At 40.6% G+C, this 27888-nt stretch overlaps 1 protein-coding gene across 1 annotated transcript; it reads right to left on the bottom strand.

The window, feature by feature from the left end:
• On the bottom strand, positions 1-27844 carry FSCN1 (fascin actin-bundling protein 1). Its single transcript, XM_075179963.1, has 5 exons — positions 26921-27844; positions 20037-20193; positions 7627-7748; positions 2924-3091; positions 1-1915 (listed from the first exon to the last, which is right to left on the bottom strand). The coding sequence occupies exons 1-5, from the start codon at positions 27720-27722 to the stop codon at positions 1713-1715; spliced, it is 1452 nt and encodes a 483-aa protein (XP_075036064.1). The 5' UTR covers positions 27723-27844; the 3' UTR covers positions 1-1712.
• Positions 27845-27888: the final 44 nt, after the last annotated feature.

Below are 27888 nucleotides of genomic sequence, written 5' to 3'. Positions count from 1 at the left end.
TTTACACTGTTTCTCCAGTTTATTATTTTTTTATTTATTTAAAGAGTCAGTTATCCAGCAAGTTTGTAGATAATCCAGATGGAAAATACAGAACAAAGTTACAAGTAGCAAAGCTATGGAACATTGGGAGTTTCATTTAAACCATATATTTAACAAAAAAAAGTTCATACAAGACTGGAGAAGTGGTTGATCTGCAATGAGCAGGTTAGAAAGCCCAACACATACCATAGTAATATTTTGGCACACACTACATTTTGAACCATCACTTGACACTATAAACAAAAATGGTAACAGTAGAAGTCTGACTATTAGAAATATCAAATTCTAGGTCAGAAAATTAGGAAACACTGAATGCAAATATTTCTAGATAATCATAATACACGTTAAGAAAAAAAAACAACAAAACAATACTGTTTAGGTAATTTTAGTCTGTTTCAAATAAACCCCCCCAAAAACAAAAAAAACAAACTTGTTCTGTAATGTTCCAGTAGAAATATATATATATATATATATATATATATATCTCCAAATCACAACCTTGGAAAAGGCTCAAAATGTGCAGTAATGCATTACACAAAAAAACCCCACAAGTATTACATTTAAAATAGTGTTCTGCTTTCCTGTAATATAAATGACTGATATACATGAAAAAGCAAGACTCTATCCAAGCACCTATTTAGTTCACAAGGTGTGGTCTTAAACAAAACGCTGATTTAAATTAGGTACATAACGCAGTAAGTAGCTTGCTCATCAGAAAAATACATTGAGGCTAACAGTTTAAAGAAACATCATTGGAAAGAGAAAAAGAGTACGAAACGTATGAGAAGTCATAACAAGATCACAGTAATCTGAAATACAAGATTTGCACCTGTCATGAGATGATGTAATTTATGCAGTTTTATAAATGTTGACATTGGAAATAAGTGTGCAATTCACAAGTAAAGTTTTGCTAAACTAAATTATAGCCTTAATAATGAGATTTTACAGGCCTGAAATAATAATAGCTCACATTGGCTGCATCCAAAAACTTATAGCCACACTGATAAAGTATTTGGGCTAATTTAAAATCTCACCAATGTCAAAATTATCCAGTTATTTGGAACATAGAGTTGTACAGCAACATTTTATAGAGCATGTCACAATAAAATAAAGTAGTAAAGTGTCTTACGATCAATGGCTATGCTTATGTCTGAAGCCAAAGACTTCAAATCCTACATAACCTTAACAAGTGTTGACTGGTATTGCTAAAATTAAATACAAGACCTCATGTACTTAGGCACCATCTTCGCAGGAGACTTTGGTTATGTATAACAATATTACGGATCAAGTCATACTTGGGACCCTATTGTGAATGAGGTAGTTTATTTGATCTTATCAATTTGTCATTGGAATAGTTTTCTTTGAAGCAAATATATTTGAATTTGTTTGTTCTGATTTAGACATGCTATGAATAATGATGCTTTTACCCAGTTGTGTCATGTATAGCATTCAAAATTTACAAGTAGTGACATTTTACAGAACACATAGCATCCTGTTGACCTATGTAAATTTAAAAATAATGCTGATAAAGAAATTAGCAAGCACAGTAAACCCTTCAATAACCAAATCATTTGTTGTATGTTTAATGCCCTGCTAAAGCAGAGACTTTTTTTTTTTTTTTTTTTAAAATACAAGACCAGATCTAACTGAAGGTGGAGGCCACAGACAGGTGCTTAGTACTCCCATAGGGTAGAGGAGTCAATAGACTCTGCATTGGCTTTCAGAACACCAGCATGATCACCCTTCAAGTAAAGGGAATTCACCTTTATTGCTACCTTGTTCTGATCACAGAACTCAAAGAAGAAATCTACACGGGAAGGGCTACTGCTGGTAACAGATGTATCACTGCCCACGGTCCAGTATTTACCAGTCGAATCTACAGAGAAAATACAATTAGAGATAGACCAGGAAAAAAGAACAAACGGGAAAATTAAACGATTACTGGTTGCAAAACTGATTTGGTTATTCTAAATTTAGTGACAAATGACATAACTGCCTGTTTCAACAAAGTATTACATCTGAGGCGGCAACATGAAATTTCATATATTGCCTATGACAACATTAAAAATAGAAGAGAAATAATGAAACACCAACCAACATCTATTAAGATAGAGAAGGCCAGGTAAATTCAAAACTATTAGAATGCTGAACACAGGGTGACAGTATTGCTGATAAATACATCTGCACAGCCTATGCAGAAGGCTTATTAGTAATATATTAAGGCAGTGGTTCCCAAACTTTTGCAGTTCGCGGCACCCTTAGAGTCTCCAAATTTTTTCAAGGCACCCCTCCAAAATAATTACTGAGCAGTCCTGTTTTAGAAGTAGTTGGGTCAAAAAATTGTAATAAGTATTTAGGTCACGACAGAAATACTTATTTAGTTGTATGCAAAAATGCCCCTCTGCATCCAGACACTCTGCCCCCTCTGCATCCAGGCACACTGCCCCCTCTGCATCCAGGCACACTGCCCCCTCTGCATCCAGGCACACTGCCCCCTCTGCATCCAGGCACACTGCCCCCTCTGCATCCAGGCACACTGCCCCCTCTGCATCCAGGCACACTGCCCCTCGCCAGGCGCCAGCTATAGAAAAGAAAGCAAACAGAAACTTACCAATCCGCGCGGCGCTAGGACCCTGCAGCCTCCTCTCTCGCGCAGCTGTCACTGACGTCGATATTCAGTGACAGCTGCGCGAGAGAGGAGGCTGCAGGGTCCTAGCGCCGTGCGGATTGGTAAGTTTCTGTTTGCTTTCTTTTTTCTAGGGCTGGCCCGCGGCACCCCAGTGACAGCGCCGCGGCACCCCTGGGAGCCGCAGCGCACACTTTGGGAACCGCCGTATTAAGGTATAAAACATCTACCTCACATCTCTGAATTACACAAACTTACCTTTTAGGTTGTATGCACCATCATTAAATTCCAGTTGAAAGACATCATAAATTGAGCGGTTAGAATCAAGGGTCCCAGTCATTTTACGACACCCTATGAATCCATGTTCTCCCCTTAGGACGATCAGTGGACGGTTGATGAGTTTCATCAAGAAATGCTCTGTTTCCACTACATAAAAAGTATAACACTTTAGTACAAGAAACAAAAAAAGCAGAAACACACATTGTAATGGAAAATATGATGTTCTTTGTTCTACCCACAATTTATTTATATAAATGTATTAAGTTTACAGGAAGGAGGAGGAAACAAAACTAAAGCTTAAGCAAAGCAGAATGCCCCTTGCTTCTTTGTGGAAAGACAAAGTACATCAATTAGATTGCAATGTTTAGATTCACAAAAACTAAATTCCTTCTTTAAAAATAAAAGCTTTCAAATCTGTAGGAGATATGCTGCGCTGGTTTACGAACTTTTTTGTTCGTTGTCATCATAAGATTACTCAGGAGATGCTCAGTAAACCTTCAATTTCATTTTGGATGTCCTCTCGCTGCCTTAAACTGAAACCCTACTTCTCAAGCTTGCTGCCTGTGTGTTTTCTTCGACTCAATATTAAGCCTCGCCCCCTCCATTCACTGCCATGAATTTCACCAAATTTCGGGAGTTTTGGCTACTCTTCCGGGAGGACTCCCCAAAATTCGGGAGCCTCCCGGGAATTCTGGGAGAATAGACAGGTATGATTAATTCTAATATAACATGATTATATAATTTCAACCAAAATTAGAAGATATCCTGTAACATATTACCAATCAATGTGCCAATTTTCAACCTAATTTTCTTAATATACATGTCATTGCAAATGTACTGATTGTTGTATTAGAAATGTATTGATTTCTGATGCAGTAGGCATATGTTGGAGAAAATGTGTTTTTGTAAGAAAAGGAAGAAAAAATAAATCCATGATAATTATTCATTTTCATTTGTGAGTGACCAAGACATCTTTTATCCTAAATGCACAGGAGGAGGGTCTAGACATCATTGAGTCCGTCTGAGATTACATGGAGACAGAAGGATTTGTGCAAGCCTAGATCCACAAAAGATCTGTGGTTTGTTCTCCAAGATGTTTGGAACAACCTCCCTGCTGAGTTCCTTAACAAACTGTGTGCACGTATACATAGAAACATTTATGCTGTTTTGAAGGCAAAGGGTGGTCACACCAAATATTGATTTGATTTAGAATTTTCTTCTGTTCATTCACTTTGCATTTATGGGTAGGTATATTAGTTTTCTCCCTAGAAAATTTTGCCAGTTGGGTGGCATTAAGAGGTAGCTGAGTGGATCATGCAAAAACAAACCTGGGTGGGGGCAGTTGTAATACTTTGCAATAATATTGAAAAATGTTGGAGGTCATTGCCCACACTTGCCAGGACTGGTCAGACTGGTGGTCAAACACACATTGCTGGCTGTAGTCCTCACATAGTGCCTGTTATAATAGGAGAAACAAAGGTTTATTCTATTATAATTAGGGGTGTGCACCAGCCACTTTTGGTGTTTTGAGTTGTGATTAGCTTGAGGTTTTGGGTTCTGATTTGTTTTAAAAAAAAGCATAAAAAAAAGTGCTAAAATCCATATTTTTGGTTTTTTTTCACTCCTACACTATAATTAACCTCAATAACATTCATTTCCACTAATTTCCAGTCTATTCTGAACACCTCACAATATTGTTTTTAGTCCAAAAGGTTGCACCGAGGTAATCTCTGGTACTAATATTTCTGGACTGCAGGACTATCTCTGATCGAGATCGTGGAGGAAATTGACGAGGAGGGTGTTGCTGGTGTGGATACAACAAGACCAAGGGATTTAGGTGTCCCTGGACTGTTGACGGTCCTAGCCACAGGTCCTGAACTAAACACTGAATTATGAAGGTATTTCAGGTGACGTATAAGGGAGGTTGTCCCAAGGTGGCCAAGATCCTTACCCCTGCTTATTTGAGCTTTACATAAGGTACATATGGCCATACATTTGTTGTCCGGATTGGGATAGAAATAACTCCAGACCGAAGAGGTGCATTGTCACTCACCGGACTGTGAGTGTCATTTCTCCTGTGTTCAGGAACTGTGGCCGTCCGCCATCCTGAGGGTCTGCGCATGTGCACCCCTTATGAAACCTTCAGTACCTGTTGCTTTTAATTGATTGGATGATCAGGCAACCCTCCCTATTTAAACCACCTGTGATCATTACCTGGTTGCCTGATCTTGGAGTCTCATTCCCCATGAGCCTCTGAAGGTGTTCCTGTGTTTCCTCGTGTATTCAGCTCCAGCTGATTCCTGTCTACTACGATTGTGGTTTCCAGACCACTTCAACTCTCCTGTGTTCATCGTGTCTGCACTCAGCTGATTCCTATCTACGGATTCCAGACTGTCTCTACTCTCCTGTGTTCAGCGTGCCTTCCCTCTGCTACTACTGCCGGATACCAGACAGTTTTTCTTACTACTGCTTCCTGAGTATTGCTCCGTTGATTACCGGTTACCTTCCGTGCGCTGCACCAACCCGATTACCGCTTCCATCCTCCAGTGGTCTCTCCTCCTGCCGGCGTTCAGCCGTTCTGGTATCCCTGCACGTCTTCTTGACAGCCTGCTCTCCTGAACCGCGGTATGCATACTTTCCATTGACTTTGCTATTATATTGCATATCCGTCTGGACTGTGTTGTGTTCATCTCCGGAGTCTTCCATCTACTGAAGCTATTGTTACTATTGACTGCGTTTCCTATTACCTGGATCTCTATAGTGACTTTGTATACTTCAAGCAGCGCTTGTCAGTTATTATTGTATTGTGGTTATCATCGTGGGATCAAGTTCCGTGTGCCCCGTGTATCCTCTGCATTCCATTCATCTCCTCGTGCCCCTCCTCACATATATATGGCAGTGGTACAACTTGCTGAACGCAGACCACTGACTTCCCCGTTACCTACTTGCACCTGGAATCATTCCTTCACTATAGACAGTGATACAACTTGCTATACGCAGACCACGGACTCTCCTCACGTTTACTTGTCCATCTGGTTCCTCGTGTACATACATCTAAGTCATTACCAGTTGCTGCTAGTCATAGATTTTTCTTGAGCATTCTCTCACCATCTGCTGATTCTCCTGTTCCGTTGTCACCCTGCTACCAGAGGACCATAGTACCAGCTATATTACTCTGCCCAGGATATCACCAGATGATGTTCTTACCAAAGACTCCTAGTGCCCGTGACATGCATTTTGGTCTTCTGCCCAGGCATGACGATGGGCTTTTTCATCCCATGGACAACAACCGTTTCCCCCCCTGGTGGCTCATTTATGATAACCACATCAGCATCCTCCTCGTCAAGTTCCTCCTCAGCGCCAGCTACATCAATATCCTCCTCCCGCTGTACAACATTCACAACTTCATTAGCCAAATCTGTAACTGGACTGTGGGTGATCGCATATGCAGAGGACGTGCTGCAAATGGTGGAAGGAGCCACCTCTTCCCGTACAGTGATGGGAAGGTCAGGCTTCGCAACCACCAACACCCTTGGTCTCGCCTTGGGGATTTGTGATGTCATCTGTTTAGAAGGCAGAGTTGTTTGCTGTGTTGTTGATGACAGCTTAACTCTCTTAATTTTTTTGGAGGGGGGGGGGGGGGGGGGAGGGCTTAGATCCTTGGGTGAAGCTGAACCACTAGTCATGAACACGGGCCAGGGCCTAAGCCATTCCTTGCCACTCCGTGTCGTAAATGGCATATTGGCAAGTTTAGTTTCTCCTTAGATGTTTTTATTTTCCTTTTTTTGCTAATTGTAGTGAACTTTGGGTTTTTGGATTTTACATGCCCTCTACTAGGAGATTGGGCATCGGCCTTGGCAGACGACGTTGATGGCATTTCATCGTCTATGTCATGACTAGTGGCAGCAGCTTCAGCATTAGGGTCTTGATCTTTCCCTACTTTATCCTCCAAATTTTGTACTCCATTATAGTTAAATCTCTGGTATTAATATTTCTGGACTGCAAGAATATATTGCACTAGAATTTATTTTATACTTTTTAAATAATTTTTTTATATTTGTTTTTATTCATTTTTTAAAAAAATTAATTGGTTTTCTATATTTTTATTTTATTTTTTTAAAAAATATTTATGATTTTTTAATAATTTTAAAATAACTATGGACTCAGCAGCACAGAGCACAGGACAAAAGCACCACTGGACTGATCAACAGGACAGAGCACAGGAGAAACTAACTAACCACTGGATTAAGCAGGACAAAGGAGCACCTCTACACTACAACCTCCCTCTTCCCTGATCTCAGCCAGAATGAAGATGGCGGCCGCAAGCGGGGAATTTATGACATCCGAGTCTTGCGAGATCCGACGCGAGACTTGGATGTCATAGCCTCGTTTTGGATTAATTTAGCTGCCGGAAATACCCGAACAGTGCTCGGATCCCGTCGGATCCGCACTGTTCGGGTGGGCTCGGATTAGCGAAATCCGAGCCTGCTCATCTATAATTATAATAGGACTCTGTTGAGGGATAGAGATAGATATATACATACACACACACACACAGGCACGCACTCACACCTCTATCACACTGCCAGTGCCGTAGGTCAACTATACTATTTTAATGAGTTTATTTGCCACAATATGCTAGAAACAAGTGCATTATTTCCGTTTAAAACAATTAGACTCACCAGGAGAATCCACAGATGCTGCCAGTTGTCCATTCTTCTTGGCCGTCACAAACTTTCCATTTGCTGCCTTTAGGGTTATCCGTCGGTCACACCAATCAATATCAAAGTAACAACGGTCATTCCTGTTACAGCAAGATTGGATTTATCAACAAAAGCCCAAATATAATGAACCAATATGTGTAAATGAGGTAGCAAGGGGGGCGGGGGGTCTGAGCGACCAGGCACCTATACCCTCAATGGTTGAGTAGTATAAGATAACATTTAACAAAAAAAATTATATATAAATATATATATATATATATATATATATATATTTTTATATATACACACCTATATTGCGATGATTTTTCAACTAGCTTTTATTTGCTGTGCTTCCCTATTGGACATTGGCCAAATCAATAATTACGATCAGGAAAGTAGCAGGGAAAGAGGACTAGAGACTTGACATATATGACAGTCATCACCAATTAATGAAATATTTAAAATTGTCGAAATCTCAAGTCACAAAATTGTTAACAAATAATCTAGACATTGAAGAAGTTCCTGCCTCCGTGCCAATTTGGGACTGCCCCGCTGAAATTGGGAAGATTGGGTGACATGGCAAAGCAAGGAGATACAATTATATAAATGTATAGCAAGGTAGAATATGTGCTCAAAAAGGCTCAAACATATTATCTACTGTTTTTCTTTATTATTGGTAGTAAAAGAAGAGACTCTAGGCATTACGTAAAATCATAGTTGCCTACTGTCCCAGAATGTCCAGGAGACTCCCAAATCTCTGGGAATCCTACAGCACTCCCGGATCCGAGACGGTTTGGTAAATTAAATGTAGGGGGTGGGGCTTAGTGACGAGATTTACGTGTCATGGCCCCACCCCCTGCTGGTATAGGACAAAATGGTGGTGCCCACTTAGGGGGTGGGGCTTAGTGACAATTCCCCCGAGCCCCACCCCCACCGCCCCTGGACCTCCCGAACACAAATTGAAAAAGTAGGGAAGTATGTGTAAAGTTTAAAATTGCATCCCCTGTACCTAGTACAGGAAGATGTGAATTCAGCAGAATGAATAGACGATTGCATTGCCATTACTGCTATGGCACACTTGTTTCCCCTAACTTTCTGCATTTTCCAGTCATGGAAGTCACTTCATTCTTCAGCAGTAAAGACCTAAAGATTTTAAACCACAAAAAAAAAACCACACAAGAGTTTTATGAAGGGGATCGTGATACAAGTAAACAACAATGAATGACCTGAAACAAAGGGTAAGCATGGCCCTATAAAAAGCTTACAAGTTGATGTGGGGAGCAACTGATACATAAGGTAGCAGAACAATAATTGTAGCTAGTGGCAAGGAAAGTGTGACAACTTCCAGCCATCCATATTAAAACAATATTGGTGGCTTTCTTTTCTACGTAGCTATAGGTGATGTGGTATGGGTGAAATGAGAAGAGACAGTAGAGGGTGGAGATATGAAACACAAACTAATTATTAACCAAAAAATGCAGTGGTCACCCCACTCACTCAGAAATACTAGTGCACTGCAGAGGATTAAAAAGAATGCATATTTAAAATATAATAATCACATACACAAAAAGATACTATGCTCAGGTGGTTAAAGAACCACTAATTTAGATAAACCACAATTAAAATGTTCAGCAGGTGCACCTACATATTAAACTAACAATGCGCATATAGATTCCAACAGCTGGCAAAGATTTAAAAGTTCATGTTGAAAATAATCCCGATATATATTAAGGGTGTGCACCGGCCACTTTTGGTGTTTTGGGTTCTGATTAGCTTGAGGTTTTGGGTTCTGATTTGTTTTGCCAAAACACCCCACGAAAGTTTTTGGTTCCGATTTCGGGTTTTGAGTTCTGATTTTTTTTTAAAAAAAAAGCATAAAGAGTGCTAAAATCAATTATTTTGTTTTTTTTCACTCCTACACTATTATTAACCTCAATAACATTCATTTACACTAATTTCCAGTCTATTCTGAACACCTCACAATATTGTTTTTAGTCCAAAAGGTTGCACCGAGGTAGCTGGATGTCTAAGCTAAGCGACACAAGTGGGCGGCACAAACATGTGGCCCATCTAGGAGTGGGACTGCAGTGGCAGACAGGATGGCAGTTTGAAAAACTAGGCCCCAAAGAGCACATAATGGCCAAAAAACAGGTGCAAGCTGTAATTGTCCTGGGCCCTCCCACCCACCCTGATGTTGTTGAAATAGGACATGCGCACTTTAACAAACCAATCATTTCAGCGACAGGGCCTACAAAACTGTGGTTGAAATGAATGGTTTGTTTGGGCCCCCACACCAAAAAAGCTGTTCATCTATCCCTGTACAAACTAAACTGGCTCTACTGAGGCAAGATGTCGTCCTCATCCTCTGATTCCTCGCCCCCTACAGTGTGTACTTCCTCATCCTCACACATTATCAATTCGTCCCCGCTGGACTCCACAACCACAGGTCCCTCTGTAGTCTCTGGAGGGCAGTGCTGTTCTTGATTGAGGAATTGATTATTCATTTTTATGAACATCATTTTTTCAACGTTTTGCGGAAGCAACCTCCTTCGCCGCTCACTGACCAGGTTCCCCGCTGCACTAAAAACTCTTTCCGAGTACACACTGGAGGGGGGACAACTCAGGTAAAATAGAGCCAATTTGTACAGGGGCTTCCAAACTGGCTTTTTTTCCTGCCAGTAAGAATATGGACTGTGACATGTCTACTTGGATGGTGTCAGCAAAGTAATCCACCACCATTTTTTCAATTGTGACAGCATCCAATGTAGCGACAGTAGACATGTCTGCAATGGTTGGCAGGTCCTTTAGTCCGGACCAGGTGTTCTCAGCATCCCCGCCAGTGGGTCTTTTAGGAAAACTGAGCTTTTTCCTCGCAGCCACAGGTGTTGAAGTAAATGGAGGAGCTGTTGGCATGTCACGGTCCTCTTCAGAGGACAATCTCCTGACCAGCAGGTCTTTGCACCTCTGTAGACTTGTGTCCGCCGGAAACAGAGACACAACATACACTTTGAACCGAGGATCCAGCACGGTGGCCAGAATGTATTCCTCTGACTTTAAAAGAGTGACCACCCTCGGATCCTGGCAAAGCGTACGAAGGGCTTCATCCACAAGAGCTACATGCTTGGTGGAATTGCAATGCTTTAACAGCTCCTCCCTCACTTTCTCCAGCTGCTTCTGCAACAGCCTGATCAGGGGAATGACCTGACTCAAGCTGGCAGTGTCGGAACTGACTTCTCGTGTGGCAAGTTCAAACGGCTGGAGAACCTTGCACAACACGGAAATCAGTCTCCAATGCGCTTGACTAAGGCGCATCCCCACTCCTTTTCCTATGTCGTAGGTGGCTGTGTAGGCTTGAATGGCCTTTTGCTGCTCCTCCATCCTCTGCAGCATATAGAGGGTGGAGTTCCAGCGCATTACAACCTCTTGTTTGAGGTGATGGCAGGGCAGGTTCAGCCTTTTTTGATGTTGCTCGAGTCTGCGGTAGGCACTGGCAGAATGCCGAAAGTGTCCAGCAATTTTGCGGGCCACCGCAAGCATCTCCTGCACACCCGTCACTTTTCAGGTAATGCTGCACCACCAAATTAACGATGTGGGCAAAACATGGGACGTGCTGGAAATTGCCCATATGTAATGCCCGCACAATGTTACTGGCGTTGTCTGACACCACAAATCCCCAGGAGAGTCTAAGTGGGGTAAGCCACTGAGAGATTATTTCCCTCAGTTTCTCTAAGAGGTTGTCAGCGTTGTGCCTCTTATTAAAACCGGTGATACACAACGTTGCCTGCCTTGGAACAAACAGCCGTTGTGGAGATGCTGCTACTGATGCAGCTGCTGTTGCGGAAGGGGATGCATCTACCCAGTGGGCTGTCACAGTCATGTAGTCCTTCGTTTGCCCTGAACCACTTGTCCACATGTCGGTGGTTAGGTGGACAGTGGGTACAACCGCATTTTTCAGAGCACTGAGGACACTTTTTCGTACTTCTCTGTACATCCCGGGTATCGCCTGCCTAGTGAAGTGGAATCTCTACGGGATTTGGTACCGGGGACACAATACCTCCATCAACCCTCTAAATCCCACTCCACTGATGGTGGACACCGGACGCACGTCTAACACCAACATAGCTGTTACAGCCGCAGTTATCTGCTTTGCAATAGGGCGACTACTGTCATACTTTGTGGTCATGGCAAACAACTGTTGGACGGTCAACTGTTTGGTGAAAGATGTAGCGTTCTTGCGACTTCCCCTCTGGGAAGATGACCGACTACCAGCAGCAGCAGTAGGCGTACCGCTGTAGGATTCCTCAGATGAATCCTGTATTGAAGAGGACTCAGTCTGGCTGGTGACATGGCCTGCAGGACTGAATCTGATGGAGATTGTGAAGGAAGTTGATGAAGAGGGTGTTGGTGGTGTGTATCCAACAGGACCAAGGGATTTAGGTGTCCCTGGACTGCTGACGGTCCTAGCCACAGGTCCTGAACTAAACACTGAATTATGAAGGTTCTTCAGGTGACGTATAAGGGAGGATGTCCCTAGGTGGCCAAGATCCTTACCCCTGCTTATTTGAGCTTTACATAAGCTACATATGGCCATACATTTGTTGTCCGGATTGGGATAAAAATAACTCCAGACAGAAGAGGTGTATTTTTTGGTCTTCTGACCAGTCATGACGATGGGCTTTTTCATCCCATGGACAACAACTGTTTCCCCCCCTGGTGGCTCATTTATGATAACCACATCAGCATCCTCCTCGTCAAGTTCCTCCTCAGCGCCAGCTACATCAATATCCTCCTCCCGCTGTACAACATTCACAACTTCATTAGCCAAATCTGTAACTGGACTGTGGGTGATCGCATATGCAGAGGACGTGCTGCAAATGGTGGAAGGAGCCACCTCTTCCCGTACAGTGATGGGAAGGTCAGGCTTCGCAACCACCAACACCCTTGGTCTCGCCTTGGGGATTTGTGATGCCATCTCTTTAGAAGGCAGAGTTGTTTGCTGTGTTGTTGATGACAGCTTAAGTCTCAAATTTTTTTAGAGGGGTGGGGAGGAGGAGGGCTTAGATCCTTGGGTGAAGCTGAACCACTAGTCATGAACACGGGTCAGGGCCTAAGCCGTTCCTTGCCACTCCATGTCGTAAATGGCATATTGGCAAGTTTACGTTTCTCCTCTGATGATTTGAATTTTCTTTTTTTACTAATTGTAGTGAACTTTGGCTTTTTGGATTTTACATGCCCTCTACTAGGAGATTGGGCATCGGCCTTGTCAGACGACGTTAATGGCATTTCATCATCTATGTTATGAATAGTGGCAGCAGGTTCAGCATTAGAAGGAAGTGGGTCTTGATCTTTCCCTACTTTATCCTCCAAATTTTGATACTCCATTATATGCAGCATACGTTGTATTACAGTACTATTTTTTAAATACTGCTGGAACAGTGAACAAATTTTAATAGATTGCAGTATATTAATGTTTCTGGACTGCAAGAATATTTTATTTTACTTTTTTTAATTTTTTTTTATATTTTTTAAAATGATTTTTGTATAAATTTTTTTTTTCTAAGATTTTTTAATAGTTTTAAAATAACTATGCACTTAGCAGAACTAAGCACTGGACTGATGCACCACTGGACTCAGCAAGGACAGAGCACTGGACTGATGCACCACTGGACTCAGCAAGGACAGAGCACTGGACTGATGCACCACTGGACTCAGCAAGGACAGAGCACTGGACTGATGCACCACTGGACTCAGCAAGGCCAGAGCACTGGACTGATGCACCACTGGACTCAGCAAGGACAGAGCACTGGACACAAGAAAAGAGCACCACTACACTATACACCCTCCCTCTTCCCTGATGTCAGGCGAAATGAAGATGGCGGCCGCAAGGTGAGTATTTATGACATCAGAATCTTGCGAGATCCGACGCGAGACTTGGATGTCATAGCCTCGTTTTGGATTGATTTGGCGGCCGGAAGTACCCGAACAGTGCTCGGATCCCGTCGGATCCGCACTGTTCGGGTGGGCTCGGATTAGCGGAATCCGAACCCGCTCATCCTTAATATATATAGATGGTAATGTTCAGTAGGTGCACCTACATATTAAACTATCAATGCGCATATAGATTCCAACAACTGGCAAAGATTCAAAAGATCATGTTGAAAATGATTCTGATATATACAGATGGTATTGTAATATGGTCAAACCGCATAAATTTCTGTATAGTGAAAAAATATATGTATCACAGGGAGTCTTGGATCAGTCTGATATATGAACCGAGAGAGACAACATGAAAGTACATGAGGAGATCGCTGGTTTGTGTGTAGAAAAACGGTAACAATTTCTTACCAGATTACTGGAAAAACCATCACAGTTTCTGAAATGTACCTCCACGGAGATTCTTCAGCACTCCGATCCAAAAGTGCAACCGCAAATATGATCCCAAGAAACAGGTATTGGTAATCTTAATTCCCAGGTTCTCACCCGCTAAGTGCGCACAACAGTATGTCAATGTTCCTATAGCACAGTATCGGGTATCAGTGGGCTGATGCAGCTGCGCATGAATGATCCAGTATTGACCAAAAGTGACAGGAATGTATAGACAGCAGTAAGTGGTTGAAATAAAGTGGTATAAGTATCAAATAGTGGTTTAAAAATCCAATCGAACGCGTTTCATCACCTCCAGGCAACTTCATCAGAGATCTGATGCACATAGATCTTGGCTATCTTATATATGGTTCAACTTAATTAAAAACACTTAGCACATGTTAATAAATTAACCCTATATCGGCAGTGCACAAGTAGATCAAACCCTAATTGGTATACAATAAATATTTATTCCACAAGAATAACAAATGTATATTCAAAATAATTCAAATCTCCTATAATATAAGGATCATTGATATCATATAATTTAATAGTTCGTATATCTTAAAATAAACAACTTTGTTGCAACTTACAAGAGATAAATATATCTATCTGTTTCTGGGGATCGTATTTGCGGTTGCACTTTTGGATCGGAGCGCTGAAGAATCTCCATGGAGGTACATTTCAGAGACTACAATGTTTTTCCAGTAATCTGGTAAGAAATTGTTACCGTTTTTCTACACACGAACCAGCGATCTCTTCATGTACTTTTATGTTGTCTCTCCCGGTTCATATATCAGACTGATCCAAGACTCCCTATGATACATATATTTTTTCACTACAGAAATTTATGCGGTTTGACCATATTACAATACCATCTGTATATATCAGAATAATTTTCAACATGATCTTTTGAATCTTTGCCAGTTGTTGGAATCTATATGCGCATTGATAGTTTAATATGTAGGTGCACCTACTGAACATTTAATCGTGGTTTATCTAAATTAGTGGTTCTTTTACCACCTGAGCATAGTATCTTTTTGTGTATGTGATTACTATATTTTAAATAAATATGCATTCTTTTTAACCCTCTGCAATGCACTAGTATTCCTGAGTGAGACTGCATTTTTTGGTTATTTATTCCTTTTCTTTGGGATTGCAGACTCCCAGCATTGGCACCTCATAACTATAGTCTTTAATAGCGCCGAAAGATTTTCCGCTTGTGTTTATTGATTTTTTATATCTCCAAACGAATTATTGTAGAAATCTCAAGACACTCAGCTGTTGACAACTGCCCGACTGTCCTTTACAGTTGTCTTAACTGAACTGCCTTCCACTCCTGCTTATGGAGAAGCATTTCAATTTTGTGCTGCATAGGCACTCCAGTGGTTATCTGTCGGTACAGAATAGTTGTGTTCAGCATTTTTCAGCTGGAAACAGCGCCAGGACACTTGATTCCCATACTTGTGCGATGCCACAGCACCACCTTTTAATTTCCAACTGGCTTCACAATTTTTTCAAATATTTGTATTTTTTTTAATCGTTTTCTGTTTGTGAGGTGACTATTAAGCAGTCAGACACAGGGTTCATCTAAAGTGCAGCTATATCCATAGCACCATGTAACATAATGCAAACATTGTCACTTGATATCCCAGTGACGTCACTAAGGATTTCATCCAGGTTGGGAGACCCGAATTTACGCTTTGGGCAGCTAAATCAGACAGTCGTAGTAAAAAGTACCAAGACTTTGCTTAAAAAACAAAACAAAAAACCACCACAGTGTCCCAATCCTTGGGAGATCTAGACAAACATTTTCAGAGATTCCCTAGATTATGTAAAAGCAAGCTTGCCTACTTTTCACACCTCACATATGGGAGGTGGGCATGACTTGATGATACTATTCTGCATCAAGTGGACAAGGTAAAGCATGATATGAATTGCGTCATGTCCTTGAACAATAAGTATTCACAGAGTTTGGTGAAGCTTGATGTATCGATTCAGCGTCATGTCTCTGCGTCCATGCAGGCAGGCAAGTGCTTTTAAGTGCTTTTCCAAAAGAATGGTCTTTTCTCCCTGTAGTCCAGTAGGTCTCGTGCCAATATAGGAGTGTCAGAAATTCCAGAACATGCAAGCATGTGTAAAAAGTACCCATTTGAAAATTTACAGAAAAGTACATTTGTTGTATGTTTTTTGTAGTTTACACTAATGGATATAGGCAAAATACATTTACTGTTAATTTTGTTTCTTCAAATAGCTGCATGATAACCCTAAAAAATGCTTTAACTCCTTGATCAGCTAAGCAGAGACAGGAAAAGAAAAAACCTCCAGAGAGTATACAGATTCCTCCTCTTACTAGGTGTCAAACTTTTCAAGATGTCCTTGAAAAATATAAACAGACAACACGAGTGGGTAATATTGGGGCTGCCACAGAGTCCTTTGAGGGAACAAAATTAACAGTAAATACAATTTGTATAGTTCCTCCTCGGACTCCCTGGTAGAACTAAAGAATTAGATATACCCAAGCAATACCACAGTGATAACCACCCTGCTACCATACAGATCCTATTCACTGAAGCCTGCACTCTACAAGTCCAAGAGGTTGCCTTACCCTAGCTAAATGCGCCCTCAGGATCTCAAGCACCTCTCGTCCATTACCCTTATTAGCCTGTGTAATGAATTTGCGATCTACCTTGCAAATGTATATTTAGATGGAGCTTGACCTTCCTGGACGCCCCCCGCTCCACCCCCCAGGGGGCTCTGGGTTACACCCTGTCAACATACGTGTCAGAAACAATACAGTTAAAATAACAGTATTTTAACTGTATTATACCATATGTACTTCTGGATGATCACTAGTACCTCCAACTAGTGTGTACTGGTCCTTGTAAAGACCCCTTGAGCAAATAAACATCATTGCTTGAAGATTCTGCCCGATGCCTATTGCTTGTTGTATAATGCGAACAACAGATAAGAGCTTATACTATAATCCCTTCCCCGTGTTGAACCCAACGTTTGTGTCAATGCTCTGCCTGCTACGCAGCAGTTCTGATCCATAGTAAGCAGTCAGGAGGTACCAGTCAAGCTACATTAAAGAGATGCTGCAGCAGCTATACCAGCTACCAAGAAGCGGTTCTAGGCGCCTTTGGAGAATTCGGTTGCCAACACAAGGCTCCTTCAAACACTATTGTGCAGTTGGCATTTGCAGTCGGCAAATGTCTGGTTGCAAGGGGACACCAGTAGGAGTGGTTAGTAACAGTCGGTTACTGATTGTGAGAAAGACCTCGATAAACTGTACAGTTAAAACATGCCTTCATCCTTCTTCCCCCAACAGACCAGGTGGCGACGTAAGCCCATCCGATCACAAATACTATATCAAAATAAATGTTTAAGAATGGTTCCTTGAAAAAAACTACTACAAGTAAAGTATGTAGCTCTACTCTCCTGGTGGACAGAATAGTCACTTAAGGGGAATATCCTTTAGAGGTTCGAAAGGGACGCGACAAAAAAAATAAAATCCCAGTACCTGGAGACTGGCTAAAAACAACATTTGCTTGCACCAAAGGAGGACATTTTCTGCTAATTATTTTACACACACTCCTTTACACTTGAGCAACAACCCACTCAATCTCCACCTGATCAAAGAGAGGTTACCGCGATTCAGACAAACAACTAGTCCCCGATGTAGGAGGTATAATCAGGAGTGGTAGAGGTAAGAGTTGCTCTAGAAGCATCCCCCCACGCTACTGCAAACCATGTTCCCATAGACCACAAGGGAGAACTGCTATCTCCTCTACTGGTCTCCCCTGACATACCTCAATCTACTCATGATTGTGACCTCACTGACTGAGCAAATCCAATTGAATTTCCCTCATGTGCCATCTTACCTGTGACAGGATGTCTACCATGAAAAAGAACATCCCCAGGAATCTGAGACAGTCCCATAGTGCAGGTTGCCACAGTGTCTGAATCCGATATGTGAAATGTTGTATCTTGCACAGTCTTTACTTTGACATTGACACTTTGTCTCTTGCTATATCAGTGTGTAGTTATAGGTCTTGTGAAGGTGTAATTATACTCATATTTACAATCTCCCTATGCCCTTGCAGAAAAAAATAAAAATAATCACCTTGGTTATTCTTGGCTGTGCAATACACTTTCTCTTCCCTATCACCAGAATATCATCCAGGTAGGGCCAGACCTTAACTGCTCAAGAACAGCCAGACTACAGCTCCCCAAGGACTATCAGTACCGTGGGAAATGTACTTGGATATGCAGACAGACTGAAGGGCAGACAAATTGCAAATGGCAGCCTAAATCATTGATGAGGACTAAAGAAATCACACTCTTTTTCCATCAACATTTGCAAACTGCGTTTTGAAGGATGGATTCTTGGGACTTTACAAAAAAAAAGCTGCAAAGGTTGTTTGGAAGCAATACTACAAACTGTTTAGAATACTGCTTAACAGGGCGATACTGCCTGACTTCCTTAAAGTGTTGACAAGATATTGACTAGGAAGAACTTCTTTTAGGATCATGTGGTAAATGATCTCCAAAACAGAAAAGAGCCTTCAAAAATAAGTATGGTCAGACATTTCCTAGCCTGTAAGGACATAACAGAAGGGACACACTTACTTCTGTTACCTGTGGCCAATGACAGCTACCACTCCTCCACTCTGAACACCTCATCCCATTCCAGAATCCAAGACTTCTCTTGAGCTGCCCCCGCCTCCACTGGAATGACCTCCCACACTCCATCCGATTGAAAGAGCACAAATTAGGGGACAAACGGGCATTTAAAACTCACCTCTTCCTCAAAGCCTACCAGCCATTCACCTAACCCACTCTCCATGCTCGTTGTCATCACCTCCCACTTTCCGGCCCCTTTACTCTCTTATACTGTGCTTGATCCCCTCTACTGACTCCTCTTTGTGCCAGCTGTTTTCCCTCCTTTTAGGATGTAAGCTCTTACGAGCAGCACTCTCTTCCCTCCTGTCTCTATAAATATTCTTCTGCTACAACTTCACTATAATTGCCATGTCTGGAGCTGCTGGAGTTTTGGTAGTACTCGTTTATTGTTCTGTACTGTTTTCGCTGTATGGTCTTCCATTTGTATTGTGTACACCGCTGCAGAAATCTTGTGGCGCCTTATAAATAAAAGGATAATAATATTATTAATAATAACAATCAGACGGCTCTTCTCACCACTACAGCTGAAGTCACGCTCCTGGAGGAAATGTGAACGAATCTAAAGATGTATTGAAAATAAATGTAATCCTTTTATTCATCATATCCATAAATCTATGCAAGTAAACTCTACTGGTTTTCTTCTGTGTATCTTTGCACAAGTTATCTATACATATAACGAGTGCTCTTTAGACTGATGCCATAGCTATTGCCCACTTGATTTCAGTCCCTGAAGAATTTGAGTTTTCTGAAACATTTCTCAATCTTGCAAATCATTAGATCCCTCAATGGACTACTATCTTACAGTGGAATAGTAGTTTTGGCTGATAAACTGGCTACAGACGCATTTACTTTAGGAACAGAGTTCTGTGACAAAACAAGGTGTTGATTTCACCTTAACCAGTCTGCACCTGATCAAAATGTGGACTAGAACACCATGTACTTTTTCAGTTTGAGTGTTCCCGGGATAAAATGAAGGGGAGAGGTTTGATGGTGTTGCGTTATTCAGGGTTACTTTAAGTATTCCTATGCAACGGAGGAGGAATTTCCAAATACAGAAGGAAAAGGGACACCCCCAGATAGTATATAATGCGAGTCCCCTTTATTTCCTACCAAATAAAAAAACTAAATTTTAGAGAAAAAAAAAAAAGTTCTCTTGGGAAGAATGGTAAAAAATAATTCCTAGCAAAACTAATGCAGATGAAAACCTTTAAAATTGGCCTTTGCATATTTCACCTATATGACAAGTTTCCAGTCAAACATTGTATCGAATATAATTAGCTCTTAAAAGCATTCCACCATAAATAAAATTTAGAAAGGCTTTAATCAAAATGTATACTCACAGTGTTGAAGCAGTTGCTTGTATTCCACCATTGCTAGAGAGGGTCCAGTACTTGCCAGTATGAGTACGAAATGCACACTTTTTAGTGTCCTTGTTGATTTCCAGCTGGAATGTCTCTTGATCACTCTCCTCATCCTGATTGGCAGAGAGGTCCATTCCTAAAAATTAATATATTTGTTATTTTTGTATCTATCCAGAAAAGTATATTTTACATCTGTATTTAAGAAATTGAAATAGTGTATCCCCAGGATTAATATTCCTTTATTTATACATTCTGACAGAGGCACGCAAGCACACCCACACAGAACAGGTAACTAAGGGGGTATGCAAAGCTCTAATGTAAAAGGTTATTGTACATACTACCCACAAGGTTCAGGTAGAGTGGAAAGGTAAAAATGGATTCTCGTGAACAAAAAGCCAAATTATGTGCTGAAATTGAACAAAAATGACGCAATACCTTACCTATTGCCTTCATCAACACAAAATAGGAAAACTAAAGTAAGGCAACAATGCATACTTATGTGCAGACCTAAGAAACTGCCATTATTAACCCCTGCATCGCTGTCTGCTTTTGATCTGCAATTGATTGTTAAACCGATTTTGAAGTATTGGAAGGCTACGTGAAGTCTAAGTAGCCAGACCAGCATGCCACTCCACTGAACTAAGAGACTGGGTATACATAAAAGCTGCACTAGAGAAAATCCTTACTTGAGACAATAGAAGTGCTACCTATGACCTTTGCCAGATTGGTGCATGCACAGGGCAGGGTATGAACTGACTGGAAGCCAGTTCATATCTTGGGGTACTTCCGCCAAAGTCGTGCAGTTGTGGGGGAGTGGTAAATGTCAACACTCCCACCTTGTTTCAGGGCAGACTGGTAAAATGGCTCCTGGACTATATAAGCCCATTTTATCTCTCTGCCCCTGCACAAAAGAGAACACTTTCAGACTTCCAGGACAACTCTAGCACATGTCTACCTATGCCATATTCTGAAATATACTGTTTTAACCTAAATAACTTATTGTATAAAAGTATTTCAATTAGTGGCGCAGTGTGCCGATGTAAATCATTGCAAATGTACTGATTTTTGTATTAGAAATGTATTGATTTATGACGCAGTAGGCATATGTTGGAGTTATGTGCTTTTGTAATAAAGGAAGAAACAAAATCCCATACTAATTAGACCTTTTCATTTGTCGGTAGACTTTCATCCTGTGTCTTATAGAAACCTAACAGCAAGTAATTTAGGAAATAGATATTGATGTTGTGAAGTTTAAATTGCACTTAATCCAAGTTTAGAGAACATTCCACCCGGATGCTAAATTTTGAATGTAATATCTCAGACTTTGTGGTGTCAGGTAGGAAAGGGAGCTGGTTTATCCCCTGTCAACATGTGTGTCAGAAATATATAAAGAACTCTGACCAAGTAATGTATTATCCCATCTGTACTTCTGGATGATCACAGTACCTCCAACTAGTGAGCAATTGTAAGGCCCTCTTGAGCAAACAGACATCACTGCTTGAAGATTCTGCCTGACACCTTGAGCAGGGGGTTAGGTAACCTGTGACTAACAGATAAGAGCTTACACTCTAATCCGTTCCCCGGCTGTCCTGTGTTGAACCCAGTGTCTCTGTATCACCACTGTGCCCGCTACCCAGCAGCCCTGATCCAAAGTAAGTGGTCAGGAGGAACCAGCCAAACCCTCAGCAAAGAGGCACCGTAGCTGCCATACCACCTACCCCTGAAGCAAGAAGTTCTAGGTGCAGTAAAGGAGCGTAGTAGTGGCAGAAAGATAGTTATAGAACAACTGCTCGACACCAGGAGTAATCAGTAACACTCGGCTACCGACGGTGAGAAAGAAACTTAGATAAACTGTGCAGGAAGAACGTCCCTTGATCTTTCTTCCCCCCAACAAACCGAGTGGCGAAGTAAACCCATTCGGTCGCAACCCTACAATGTCTACAAAAATTACTCCTACAACAATAACACCAATTCTTGTGTAAAGAAAGCAAGGTGACTTGGACATTTACAAACATCCCCTTTATCCTCCGTATAACCACAAAATATAGGTGCATTGTGCAATAGCATAACAACTTTGTGCAGATTTAATATATAGGGTCCCAGGATTATATACATATTGTTATATGGCACCATTGTATATGATATGTGGTATATTTCTAAAAGTTAATTATCCAGTTGAAAGCTGTTTAAATCAATGTTTATGGTTGCATAAATTGTATATAAGGGTTCCTTAAACTTTAGCCAGGTGGGTGCCGAAGGTAATATTGGTTCATTGCTTAATCACTGGGACTTAATGAACTTTTCAGATTGTGTGGGGTTTGATTATGTTCACAGTGATGCCTGTTGTCTGAAGAGATATGTTAAATAAATATTTGGAATGTTTGTCTTATTTAACAACCCTGAATCAGTTTAACTATATCTTCCCTGATATACTGGAACAAGTGTAGCATGCCTGTAATTGACGACAACACTGAATTTTCACCAATTATAAAATCCCAGGTTAATGTGTTCATTAGGCTACTCAACCAGGTGGCTGCTTTTGAAAAAGTACAATGAAAATAACCCAATAAGAAACAATAATTATATAAATCAGTATACTGATCTGGACTTATTAATGATATAAAAGCTGTATTTGTTTTAATATCTAGAGATTTATAAATGTGCATAGTTCAGCATTATATTATTATTATGTTTTAGTTTGGTTTTCAGAAAATGTTCAATTTTTACTACATATTTCCATGAACTCATATGTGGACAGTGGTAAGTGATTTCTCAGTGCTTTATGGTGTAATGTTAAACATAGGACCAGGCCAGCCCAGACACGAAGGCACTATATAGTTCACTATGGCAAAGACTGCTACAATAGGAGTATAAAGCTAGGATGCAAACTTTCTGAGAGGGTGCAACTTGGAGAAAGTGTGGGCAGGGATCCAGCCATCAGCTCGCCATATCCAACGTCAGTTTAGAGAGCCGCACGGGATGGTATCCCAAGCTGTGAGACACAAAGCTATTCTCCACTAGCCGAGAACACCAGATCCTGCCTTCTGCCATCTCAGTGTGCTAGCTGCTGCTACCCATCATCTGTCCTGCTATCTGGACATTCTATGCAACTATTGCAGGTGCTTCCAATGCAAGAGTTGGAGTTAAAACTTTAGCTGCATATTGAAACCGTTCTCTCACCTTCTCTCTTGTCCAACACATTCTTGTGCTCACTCATACTTCCTAATTCAACATATAGACACATGGTCACAGAGAGGAAAGACAGATACCACATTATTTCTATCTTTACACACACATGCTAAAAGATCCCTGTAGTTACAGGTATACACAAATAAAGGATTAATAAAAAATAGTGGTAGCTTAGGTTATATAATGGTGAAACACGTTTGTGGCTGGATCCCTTCTAAATAACTTATCGTAGAAATCTATATAAATTGGCACCTGCACTACTAATTGAAATAAATTTCTACAATAAGTTATTTCTACGTGATCCAGCCACATGACATTGAGCAAATTGTAAATAATTTACGGCAGAATGACTTACAATTCAAATGAACAAAAACAATCATACAAGTAAGGAGTGATTTATATTAGAACAACTCATTTTTAAAGCGGACTATGGCTTTACAATACTGTCAAGAAGGGAGTTCACTTAGATGTGAAAAACAGGAAATTACATGGCTTCCACATTCAATCAGGATACACAAGCTTTGCAGACAAAAGAATCCTCCCAAGTAGGAAGTGTGCAGATGTTCTGGAACTCAGGAAAACAAATGCCTGCCAGCTGGCAACAGAAGCATGTTGTTATATCACAGTGGGCATGTGTATTTTCTTAAAAAAAACAACAACAAAAAAACGAAAAACCTTTATTGCCTGCTATAAATAACTTATAATGCTTTTGTTTATATACTATATTTTAATCCTTTGCCAGATATCACAGCCAGCAATGTGTGATGCAGTTGTGGGCAGATTATTTCATATGCCCAGCCCACTTCCAATAAATAATATTACTGAAGGACACTGTAGCCATCCACTTGCACAGTTTGCTTATAGAGCAGTTTCTCTTGTGACATGCTAAACTGAATGCACCAAAAAAAAAAAAAAAAGACACAATTAAAACAGGGCTGGTATGCCATCCTCCAGTACAGCTCCAATATATTATAAAGGTAACACGTTTTAGGTTTACTGAGAAATACACAAAAGGAGCTGGTTTTGCACCTGCAATATGCTCAGTTCAACCTGCGGTTGAGTTGTGCACTAAACCTCCAGATCTAGTTCGACTATTACAATAAAAACATAACATTAAAACAAGTTGCTAAAATAATGACTTTACAAACAAAAAAACAAAACAAAAACAGGTTATCAACCTGTTTACTTTCCAGATATAAGTATTGGACAGTGCACAGTCGGTTTGAATTTATTAAAGTGTTTCAGTGCAAAGGCACTTTCATCAGATTTCCGTTAATAAAAACACAAAACTATTTGTCAAAAACCTCAGCTGTTTTACACAATGAAGCCTCATTGTTTTCTTCAATACTCGTCTAATGATACAGTGCCTTGTAGAATACCCCATCCTGTCTCTGTTAAACATAGCAGATCAAACTAGGAGGAAAAACATGTTCTAATAAAGTTATAGTTTTACTTTAATCCTTCTTACACAAGGAAATACATAGGCACAAGACTGAAAACAACAACCATGAAACCTAATTGACATTTTTTTTTTAATTTTTAATTAATCATCCTGGATATTGTGCCGATACACCAATATGACCTATTTAACCGAGCACAAAAAAAAAAAAAATACTACTTCCAAATTCCCCATTGCAGTAACCTGAGTTGAATGATAAAGGTGTTTATCCTTGGTAAAAGAACCACTAAACCCTAAAGTTGACTTTTTAAAATCTCCTCTTAATAAGCAAATCTAATGTGCTACCTCTTTCTTCTCCCATTTATATTGGCCAAAAATAGATTGTGCAACATTAATGGTCTGTTTGATACAATATCAGTGTGTAATGCTTGCTAATCAATTTCACATAAGAAGCAATGTCCACTATTTTATTTTTTAATCTACGTTCATGTTGTCAAGAGCGCAGTAGGGAGGGGTTCTCCAGTTGCCCAGAACCCCCAGTACAGCCTGGGACTGATAGACAGGCTGGTCAATTGTGGCACCTTATTAATAATTATATTATCATTATCTTTTATTTATAACAATCAATGGAGCCTCATTTGCAGATCAGATTGTACCAACATGGGAAAATATAAACAATAAATCAAGCTAGCTATTCCTGACATTCAGTAAGAAGCATTACTTGTTTACAGGCATTAGGGGAACATCAAGACAATAGGATATCCTATTGTGATGAACAAAGCATAATAGAATAAAACTATAATATTTGTCAGGAAGCTAAGCAATGGGCCCATATAAAGGAAATACTCCATGCATGCGAGCAGATGGTGGTGACTCAGCAGGATGTTAGAATTATTGATTTCTAACAGAAGAGGCATAGTCTCTTCACAGAGTGTGTGATTTACAATCTAAAACCACATGTGCAGGAGTACTTAAAGGAACACTACAAATTATACAAGTACAAATTTTTACATATTTTTGCTGTTATTATAATGTAAGACCATGCTGCAAGTGTAATTGGTATCTTATTTCTTTTACAGTGCTGAAAACTAAAATAAAAGTTGTGTATTGCTCAGAGTGTGTCTATTAAGCAAAATATATCACCAGGTAAGTTTTAATTGCTGCATACCAGTCTTGTAGACTTACACACAACTCTAACATTACTACATTAATAACGTACTTTTATTTTATTCTAATTATTTTTCCATATGTGCACACAAAGCAGTGTGAACTTTAGGTACCATCACAATTTACAACAAATAATAACAAAATACAATCTGTCACAAACTGATATTTTTGGTATTTAATTGTGCATACTAAGCATTTCTTCATGGGCTATATAGTCACTATTCTAGCTATGTTACTGAACCCACAAAAATGCTTTCGCTCATTAACATCTGCTTAGGAGGCAGGGTTTTGGCCAGCTCTTTTCATAGGCTCAGTATGGGTGTGGACAGGAGCAGACAAAGACTCCATTCTCCATATAGAGCATATTAAGATGCCAGTATTTTGATGAAAGTATGGCATTAAGTTGATTTTGGCATACATATTACGCATAGTTTTCTCAATAGATGAATATATTACTGAAAAATATAATGCACTAATCACTACAATCAAAATAGTGTGGTACCTTTATTTGAAATGAAGGACAATAATTAATTTACAGAATCTGTAAAATGAGCATGTGTTTGGACAAAATTTAGCAAATCAAAACAATGTTGTTATCAAATTACGTACTATAAATTAGATCAAATTCTGTAGACTAAAATCCACATAATGGGCTGTTCCTTAGCAGAAAGCCACATAAACAGTTGTATTAAAATGCGTTAGAATAAAACAAAAATACACAAATACACATAGGGTGTAATCAATTCCTGAACTCACATTTATCCATTCTGAAAGAGAAATCCACAAGACATTTGTCCATGTGGAAACTAACTATCTGCAATCATAAAGAGAGTGGGGTGGGGGCGTACGTTACCCCCTTCCCCCATATGACTGAAAAATACCATGCATAGAAGTAATGGGAACTGTCTTCTCCATCTACAATACCAATTACAGCGCAGCAGGTACCACTAATTATAATTTAAAGTTGTAATAATGTGGTATTAAACACAGATCAAATTGATTAAAAGAAAAACGTTATACATATTTTTGTCTCCTCTAGGTAGCACCACACACTGCATGTAAATAGCATTTGCATTGGACTAAATAAATATATTAGCAATCGACTCACCTTGCCGTGTAGAAACATTACGTCCATTTCCAGCAGTAAGCACGACCTGTGGGCAGCTTCTTTCCAATACAAACAGCTCATCCCTGCCGACCTTGCTGTTCTTACCGGCTTTCAGAGTCCCACTTGGGCCGGAGGGGGTTAGGTAGCGACCATCACTTGCCCTGAAGGCAACTTTGCCGGCGGAAATGTCCAGTGTGAATTTGGTGTCCGGTCCTGGCTCGCTTCGCAGACTTCCGTCCATTGCTAAAAGGCGATGGTCAGGGGTCTGGATGCTATAACGATTCTCCTGGAAGAGGAGAGTGATGAGAGAATCAAGACCCCATGGCACATCACGCTCCACTGACAACTCATCCCCACTGACACCCAGGCGAGCATATCTTTTTCTGGTAACACTGTATATGGTAACTTGGGGGTGCATGGCCAAATGAACACCCCATTTCTCAGCAGGAGACACAGATGGCGAGAAACAACTGATTCGGTCTTCAGAGCCTCCAAGGTACCGTCCATATGCCTCGGACTGTAGCACCCAGCGTCCGTCCCCCTGTGCACTAACCAAAAAACGGCACTCTGAGTCAGGGACCTCTATTTCCCCGAATACGCGTCCATCTTTATCCGCAGAAAGGTAACGGCCTAAGTGGCTCCGTAGCAGCACTGCCTCTTCTTCCACTGGTTCCAGTGACCACACTTGTTTCTTCTTCAAGCTAGAAGCTGATGCATTTATCTTGAATCCAAATGCCTCTGCAGTCAGATACTTATTGTTGCAGTTGATAAGACCAAGTTGCAGGGGTCCGGAGCCACTCATGATGCTAAAGAGATGAACCGTTAGAAAATACTGATGATGATGAAGCCTTTCTACTGTTGCACAACGAGCTTTTGGTGCATTTAACGACTCGATTACCTCACTAGCAGAGGCGGAAACCTAAAATCTGGGGGAAGGACGGCATGGGGTGGAGAAGACAGAGACAAAT

This window comes from Mixophyes fleayi, chromosome 7 (genome assembly GCF_038048845.1).
Source record: "Mixophyes fleayi isolate aMixFle1 chromosome 7, aMixFle1.hap1, whole genome shotgun sequence".
In the NCBI taxonomy this organism is placed as follows: Eukaryota; Metazoa; Chordata; class Amphibia; order Anura; family Limnodynastidae; genus Mixophyes; species Mixophyes fleayi.
Note: the sequence above shows the minus strand (reverse complement) of the source record. Positions and strands in the feature narration are given on the sequence as shown.